Raw genomic sequence first — 9102 nt, 5'->3', positions numbered from 1 at the left:
CAAGAAGAGAAAAACATTTGGCTTGTTGAGCACGTTCATAAATATTTGAAGCCAAAACTATCCGATTTTTATGTAACACTATTTCTAAGGTCAATTTCCACGTGTTCTTCCATTTTTTAGGTAGACAAGAATCTCAAAAGCTTATTCTAAAGTTTTGATTGTGTAGTAGTTTTGTTCAAATCTCATTTTTATCTAGTTTGTTTTTAACAATTTAGAAAAAAATTAAGTAATTTAAAACACTTGAATAAATTATTAGATAAAAATTAATATATGTTTTAAATCATATTTATTTTTGTTAATTCTCAAAACTCAATCTAAGATATATGGAGTTAAAAATATTCTAATTTTCTGATGATGATAAACCAAATATAATTCTAAAATTGTATTGATTCCGGGAAATAATAAACATTAACAATAAAGATCTTCAATATATATGATATCTCAAAGTAGAAAAAATTGAATAAAATATTAGAAAATCTCAGCACAAGTACTTATAGAACTAATATGAGCAATATAACATAGGAAACTTATCACGTATTCCATTGTATTTTAGGAAAACATTTTGTTCCATTCCATTTTCACCATTTAGATTTAATATAAAAGAATATGAACGGCGCAGATTCTAGTTACACAACTGTTGTGGACTGCAATGGAAAATAGTGCATGGTGGGGATGTCACTGTTCCACCCCTTGGTCCAACTTGATTGGAAGGTAGCTTTGTGTGGGTATTTACTTGACCGTAAATGGATTAATAAATATGTTTTTTTTTTTTTTTTATGATAATTGATGTAGAGTAATATCCTAAATTAATTCCTACAAAATTTATAGTTGGATATTTTAATTTTTAATAAATTTTAATTATTAAATTAGTTTCTAAATTTTTATTTTGTTAGACAAATCAATTCTCACATTAAATTATTTGTTTAAATAAAGGAAATAATCTTTGAATTTTAATTTTTTTTAGATTAATATGTTTTTATTAAATGAATGATACAGACTGACTAATTTTTTTTTTTTATTAAAAATTGACGTAAAAATTGATATGTTTATCAAAATTAAAGATTAACGATTAATTTGGTGATTCAAATTTATTAAGGGTTAAATTGTCCAACTAAAAATATTTTTGGTGATTGATTTGGTATATTACTCTTGAATGTATTGATAGGATGAAAATCTAGATGAGTAAAAAGATGATATATGCATGGATTATTATCTGTGTCAATATTTTTTTTTAAATATATATTATGTAATATACTAAAATAATCTTTTAGGATTAATTTTAGAAAGATTAAGATATTTTTTGCTAATTAATACTTTTTTAAGGATTAAGATTCTTTAAGTGCTATAGAAATTAAAATTTGATTGTAAAATGACTAAAGTAGTCTGTTTATTGATTTTAAAAACACCAAAATACCATTTTAATAAAGCTTGGTTTTTACATCATAACTATTTTAGATGAGATTTCATGCTCTCAATAATTTAATTTTCCTCTAAAATATTATCATTATCATTATTATTGTTATTCATCTAATATTTAGTAATTACAGTAATAATTACTTTCTTAATTAATAATATTAAAAAAAAATTTAATCATTCATATATATGATTTACTTATTTTTATTAATTTCTTATATATATATATACTAGTTCTACCCGTGTCAAGCACGAGAACATAGTAGCAAAGATCTTGAATCGTGAATCACAAGATGCTGGTGGGATGAAACTAAACAATAACACGTTCGCAACAAATAATTACAGATTTAAAGGGAATAACACCTTCAAAGCAAGGCAAGAGAGCTGAACAACGAAGATTTTGGTCACTACCGAACGGCAGGAAGTAAATTGACAAAAACCTCTCGGTAGACAACATTAATAGTATGATTTGAGACTATACCACTAGAATCAACAACCAAGATCTTGAGGCCCAAGGCACTGTTGACTCAAGAGAGTGCAACATAAAGCTGACCATGTGTGAAAATTGGCGTTGAAAGATACACACCAACATTTGATAGTGTCTGTCCTTGAGACTTATTTATGGTCATTGCAAAGTAAAGTAGAATTGGAAACTGTCTTCGGGTAAACTTGATTGGTAATGTTTCATTATTAGGGACCATATTCATTCTAGGAATAAATACAACATGACCAACATTACGACCCGATAATATGACGCACTTAATATATGATCACCAAGTTGCCTAACTTGCATCTGTGTACTGTTGCACAATCCATTAGATTGGTCAATATTACAAAGAAGCATGACAGGGACACCAATTTTAAGAACTAACCTGTGTTGTGGAATACCAGAATACCAGAACAATTCAATGCATTCAACGACTCTGTGCTCATCGTGTATAATTCAGATTCTAAGTGACCATCTTCGTTCAATAGTGTGTCAGAACTCAGATAAACCTTTTCATTGCCAGGGAGTAAAGACATGACATGATTGTTAACTTTCATGACAACATCAAGTGTCGGTGCCAATATACTTCTGTCCTTAAAATAGTCCACGCTAGAAATATGCAGTAACACATCAGGATAAACGAACAACACCAGATCGTGAAGAGCTGGTAACTCAATATCCAATAGCAATTTGTCCGGTATCCTAATCACTGATTCGCCATCTATACTGTCTCCTAATAACCCATCACCTAACTGAAGCAGCCAGTCAGCAAATTTCTTTAACTCCACACTGCGGTGATCTTGCGGGCCCCACACAGCCTCATGTTTTCGGTTAATTACAACACCTGGCAAGACTGCCACAAGTACAAACAATTCATACATGCATGAACAATATCCTCTCGAGAACCATGAGGAATGACAGGCAATATCTGACGAAAATCACCTCCAAGAACAACAACTTTTCCACCAAACAGGGCATCAGGCTTAGATCCATGATTAAAACGAAGAACATCTTTAGGGCACTTGTCAAGTGCTTCGTAGAAAAATTTGTTTAACATAGGTGCCTCATCCCATATAATTAATTTTAAAGATGAAATAAGATGTGCCAAAGGCATGCCCTGTCTTATATTACATATGGAATCTTGGTTAACACTAAGCAGAACCTTAAATCGTGAATGAGCAGTTCGGCCATTTGGTAACAATAATGTTGCAATTTCGCTAGATGCAACGTTGAGAACAATTTGACCTTTCGACCTTATCGAAGTGGATAGTGAATTCCAAAGAAAAGTCTTCCCAGTTCCACCATATCCATACACAAAGAAAAATCCACCCATGTCACGGCTGACTGCATTAAAGATTGTATCGTACGCAACACGCTAGTTTTGATTTAAGCGGGAAACTAAATCGACAGAAATAGTTGCCAACTCGTTCTTATTGAAATTGAGCTCATCAAGGAACACCGTGTCACGAGGCTCTACGGAATCCAGCAAATCCGGAAACGGCAGGTCGCTAAATTCTTTTAGGGTCCTACCATTCAACTGCAACAATTCTTCAATCTTGGCGAGAGTGGTGGACATGATCTCGTTAGCGAAACGCTCGAAACCTAAATCCACAACAGAAAAGATGAATGTAACAAAACACTTTGGCACGATAATAAAATTTAACTCGGAAAAAACACAAGAAACAATTAATAAAAAGATTTTTTTTTACAATCAAATGTGAATTTAGCATTAGAAAAATATAATGGTGCCAACTAACGCAAATTTTACTTGGAATCTATCTGTTGTCAAACATTATGTCATCTGCACAATATTTCCAACATTGTTCTCAAACGATATCAGGGCGAATAATGTTATTCGACATCAAAAGCATCGCAAAGAACCTCCTGATATAAGATGGTGACGCCCATGAACTGGCTTCATTTATTGCATCAATGAATTTTTTATCATCTTGCAAAAGCCCGATAGCATAACATGCTTGTTTGTATGTGTCATGGACAACTCCATCAACGGACTGAATATCAGCAAATGTCTGACACCCTTTTTGATAATTCAATAACATATGAAGATAGTACTCCTCTCTGTGAGACTGAGGAATATGGATGAGACGACCGATCACATGACCTTGCTTCCGAGGCTTCCAAATATGTCCCTGCTTATCCCAAACAAAATACGACGGCATCTCCGCGAAAGTCAGCCTACGGGCAGCATCAAATTTGTTGTTAACCTCCATCCATCCAATAAACATATTATCTTTTGATTCCGCACTCTCAATTACATTTTCAATAAGCTGATGATCTTCGTATAAAATATTTTGCTCATTCAGCAGATGGAATGGTAGGCGAATGACGTTAGGCTCTTTGAATTGAATCTCAAAACCAAAGAGCCTCCAAGAATCCTCGCACGTAGATATATATCGACAATCATAGTAATTTTGAATTTCATCCACAGTAACAACCGAATCATTTGAATTGTGGGATCGGAAGAAGGACGCAGTCACACGATCATTACCTTTATGTATATACTTAAAAAAAATACTTAATGGCAGACGTTTGGCAAGTGTACTCAACATTTATGTGACAACCATACTTGATAAACCACTATTTTGTGGTTTATTTTGTATTAAATTGAGTGGATTTTATCTATTATTCTCACACTTATGCATATAATTCGCATGTTTTACATTTTCCTTCCCAATTTTGTGCTACGATTGAAAACTTGCTTCTTTGGCCTAAATTTGCTAATTTTTAATCCTCTTTTATTACCATCGATGTCGTGATATGTTTGTCAAGTATTTTTAGGATTTATAGGGCAGGAATGACTTAGAGGATGGAAAGGAAGCATGCAAAAGTGAAAGGAACACAAGAAATTGAAGTTTTGAGAAGCTGGCAGCGACGCGTATACATGGACGACACGTACGCGTGACTGGTGCATTTGACAGATGACGCGCACACATGGACAATGCCTACGCATGGCCAGTAAAAAATCCTAGCGACGCGTACGCGTGGTTGGATTTAATACTTGAGAAGCAACTTTGTATTATATGGAACAATGAATCAATTGTCAACATCAACATTTTTCTTATTAATGGTTTGACCATTATTTGAACGTTTATACTTTGGGAAACTGCATTATCTATTACTGTTTTCTCATGGAAGGCCATCGGATAGAACTTTGAACACTTTTCCTTGACCATGCACGGACTGCTCATATTTAGCACCCCACATGGAACATGAACCATGAACTTTTGGACTAATTTGTAGAGCTTAGGTTGCATGTGTTCGTCAGGTATCTCCGCCGAGATATGCTGCTCAATATCATTGGAGGATCTTGGTTTCTCATTTTGTTAAATAAACAACAAAATGTGACAGTGTGGAAGGCCACACATCTGGAATTCAACTGTATAGACAACTGAAATATTCCAAAGAAAAAAAAAAAGCAGACTATGTAAGGGGAAAAACAACACAGGATACAAAATAGACTAACATAGCAGTAGGAAGTTGGAAAAGATACAGTGAAAAATGCTTACTTGCTTTTTGCTTTCCAAATATAGATCCATTCTTTAAGTCTTTTAGTAATTTGTCCAACTTGATTTTTAAACACTCTACAGATGATGTCTGGCCTGTCACTTGCCTTTAGTGAATATTTGGCAACACATTCTTTAACCTCGTTCCACTCTGGGTTACATGTGATAGTAATAAAATAGCTAGGATAGCCGGCATACCTGCATATATCAAATGCATCTTTGCAATTGTTATACATGTATCGAGGAACACCCATAAAGGAGGATGGCAAGATAACTAGTCGACCAGTTTTGGCAGCTTGTGTTTCACCCTGAATTAGGCACTTATACAGCCCCTACAGTTAATGGGAGCAAAACTTGTTTTGACGGTGTCTATGATACTTCAATCTTCCAGCCTCAACCATGGTGTAACTATCCACTAAAAACTGTTGAAACAAGCATCTTGATTTTAGTAGTACTTCCAACTCATGTGATCTCATCTGAAGTCGAAAAGAAAAAAAATTCCCTCATGTTAATGGTTTCTCTCTTATAAGTATTCTGCTTAGATCTTTCTTCTGATATTAAAATGCCATTCCTAAAACCATCTTCTCTGTATGGAAATAGCAATGGATATTGGAGAGTTAGGTACTGAGGGTGATTAACATCAATTCGTTTCAAAAGGTTTGAATGTGTCTCGATGATCACATCTCTGGCAAGGTTTTTCGTATCAAAGTCACCTACAATAAGAGCTGCAACTTCAGACGTTGACGACAGATTATATCTTCTACCATCAGTACTCCTTTTCTTAATAAGACAGAGCCGAAGCGGAGTCATTGAATCTTGAGCAAATCTTTGCCTAGCATACCAAAACGACTTAGCAAGGGAGTTATGGGAATCAAGCATGTCTCTTAGTTCAGCTACAATTTTTCGATCAATGGATTTATGTTCACCAGAGTGCCTACAAAAACATCAACAGACTAAACAACTGAGATATCCAAGTAAGCCTATCATAAGTAGTGAACATATCAATAATTAAGCAGCTAGGCAGAAGGCACAAACAATGCAACTCACCTAATTGCGTCAATTATGTTTTGAACCTCATTCCCAGTATCATAAAAATATAGTTGGGCAAACTTTGGCTTGTTAGATTGTTGTGGCATTAAACTCCTTATGGAATGATAATTCTGGCTACTAATAACAAACATGGGAGGAGCGGTCTCCTTGTTAATTGTGTACTGTATCTTTTCTGACATGGATATAAATGAAAACATACCATTGAAAGACCTAATATGTTTTTGATAATGCATAGCTTGGTCATCACTACCATCCAACAACAACATCAATAGTGGAGGCGGAATTGGCAACAAAGGCAAAGTGACTTTGCCACTCATGCAACAAATGCCAAACAATATAGTGTTATTCGGCCCTGATTTTGCAAGGTGCTCGTGAATCCACATATTGGTCCCACAGAAAAAATATTTGTTCACAGGAAGCTTGATTGACCAAACATCTACCACAAGAAAATGAGCAAAAGGAACTAAATGATCCAGTTATGCATGCATGATGTAACGTGTGAAAAAAATCAAAGTGAATAAGAGGTTGACCTGGTTCAATAGTGGATGCAGAAGAGATATGCACTTCCAGAGTGTTGGCATGGGAAAAATGAGGAGCAGTCAGCTGAGATAAAGATGACTGCGAACAATCCTTGCATTACCATCGGTAAGAAGAATTTGGTAAACAATTCGAGATTAATTAAATAATTACAATTTATGTGTGCCACAATCCCTGCCAAAATCACGCAACAACCCTAGCTGCGGTTACTCTTGGTTGAAGACAGTGTGAATGCTGATCTGGAGTAGCACCGAACCAAATCATGGGGGACTTTGTTGTGATTTTTACCAATTAGTCGCATCTAACGCATTGGAAAAAGTTAAGATGCACATCATATCCAACCTCTTCTGGGTTATGGCACGCTTCCGATTGGCTCTTGTTCGAGAAATGTTGAACGAAGATAACGTTGCAACGCAAGCAAGTTGTTAGAGGCATGCTCAGAAGTTTCCAAGTAACCGTCGCGTAGTAAAATAATATAAACAAAACAAACTTAAAACAACCGGAATGCGCATGTCAACTAAATCATAGGAGCGGCCATCCAATCGAATGGCAGGAAACTCTAAGATGGGACTGTAACTGAATGGAAAATTAGTAATTGACAGATTGAGAATGTACAAATAACTATGGTAACGTCACCTTCCCTTGTTACAGCTGGTGTGGGGAATATGTCCGGTACACCCATCCGGCTCTGGGATGGCACATGTCGTTGTATGTTCGGATTATCTGCTATAATGTAAACAAAAGTTGAACCCGAATAAGGCAGATAGCAGCAGCAATTCAGTAGACCAACTATATCAGATTAACCTAGATAGCCAAAAAAATTGACTGGTTCCCTCCGGGAAAAAATGATGATCATTTATAAACAGAAACAGAGAAGGGCATATTGAGAGAAAAAACACAATGAAGTTGATAGCGGTTAACCAAAAACAAACCATTCTTGGAATAGTCAGCACGTAACAACGGTTGCAGTCGTCGCCTTTTGTTGCTCAGGAAAGCCATGCTGCGTTGCCTCGCAAGCTTACCATGGTGGTCCATGAACACAAACCAAGGGAAGGGAAAAATAACAACCTAACCAACGGCGTTAAACAGGGAAAACCATTTTGAGACAAATGAGTCAACGAGATCAGAGAATGCGGTACCTCAATTGTGTCTGGCCAGTAAGCAACGACTACTTGCTCAAGGAAAAGTCAGCAAACAGCTCGGGATTAGAGCGAATAAAATCGTTGGCTCACAAAAAACCTCCAGGCGGGAACAATTAAAAGCATCTTTGTCAACTCTAGCCATTATCTTTGACTTTGTCACTGGATATGGATTTTTTCTCCCTGTGAGTTAACAGAAGATCACTACCGGTGGATGCTCAGCAGGATCCGATGCCCCTGAAACACTGGTAATATTTAGTGAAACCAATTTTCTGAGATTGAAATATCCTTTTAAACTATCAAGTTGATGATATAGCATGATAAGGTAATAAGTATATTTAATATTAACGATAATTTGTTATATATGTTGATTAATGAGCAAAATTCATATATTTCGTTTTGAGCATGGCCAAGGAAAACAAAACCGATAACATCGACCACACAAAAATAGTTCTGATTTTAAAGTAACAAATTACACAACAAGCAAGGAAAATTATGATATAGTTACATTAGAGAAAACGAAAATAACATACAATAAAAAACTACGTAATTTAAACTAATGGATACTACTTTACAAAGGGTACTTAGAAATTCTTCGTTTTGTTTATTCGAAGAAAGGTTAGTTAAAATGAATGTAAGAAATATTTAAGTCAGGCATTTAAAAGAACGAAAAAAAATAAACATTTAACCTGATTGTGGAAAAATTGTAATTACAGAAGGAATAATGTAACAACATTAAAAGATCACCATAAACCAATATTTTAGTTTTATTGTCGTTCCTTGCTTTAAAAAATTAAAACAACTCTAATCTCCCATTTGTTTTGTGGGGAATCGGAAAGATTATAACTGACCCGAAAGCATGTGAGGAGGACAGGCATGGAAACCCGATCCAATTCAAATATAACTTTCCTTGAAACCTAGCCCAAAATTGATTCTGTATCTCAAGTTCGCA

The 9102-nt window shown here is 35.0% G+C and overlaps 1 protein-coding gene across 1 annotated transcript; it reads right to left on the bottom strand.

The window, feature by feature from the left end:
* Positions 1-3275: 3275 nt before the first annotated feature.
* Positions 3276-8046, bottom strand: LOC140177632 (uncharacterized). Its single transcript, XM_072210774.1, has 8 exons — positions 7944-8046; positions 7627-7800; positions 6472-6910; positions 6050-6358; positions 5532-5622; positions 5016-5205; positions 3813-4409; positions 3276-3502 (listed from the first exon to the last, which is right to left on the bottom strand). The coding sequence occupies exons 1-8, from the start codon at positions 8044-8046 to the stop codon at positions 3276-3278; spliced, it is 2130 nt and encodes a 709-aa protein (XP_072066875.1).
* Between the last annotated feature and the right edge of the window lie 1056 nt (positions 8047-9102).

Source organism: Arachis hypogaea, chromosome 13, assembly GCF_003086295.3.
Source record: "Arachis hypogaea cultivar Tifrunner chromosome 13, arahy.Tifrunner.gnm2.J5K5, whole genome shotgun sequence".
Taxonomy (NCBI): domain Eukaryota; kingdom Viridiplantae; phylum Streptophyta; class Magnoliopsida; order Fabales; family Fabaceae; genus Arachis; species Arachis hypogaea.
The sequence above is the reverse complement of the archived record's forward strand: the minus strand, read 5'-3'. Positions and strand labels throughout refer to the sequence as shown.

What these genes read in the sequence shown, in the direction of transcription:
- LOC140177632 (XM_072210774.1), bottom strand. Translation starts at nt 8,046, where the DNA reads ATGGACCACCATGGTAAGCTTGCGAGGCAACGCAGCATGGCTTTCCTG. An exon ending in AACATAATTGACGCAATTAG is followed by an intron (nt 6,359 to 6,471) that starts GTGAGTTGCATT and finishes ATGTTTTTGTAG; the next exon opens with GCACTCTGGTGAACATAAAT. An exon ending in ATTGATGTTAATCACCCTCA is followed by an intron (nt 5,623 to 6,049) that starts GTACCTAACTCT and finishes TGATATATGCAG; the next exon opens with GTATGCCGGCTATCCTAGCT.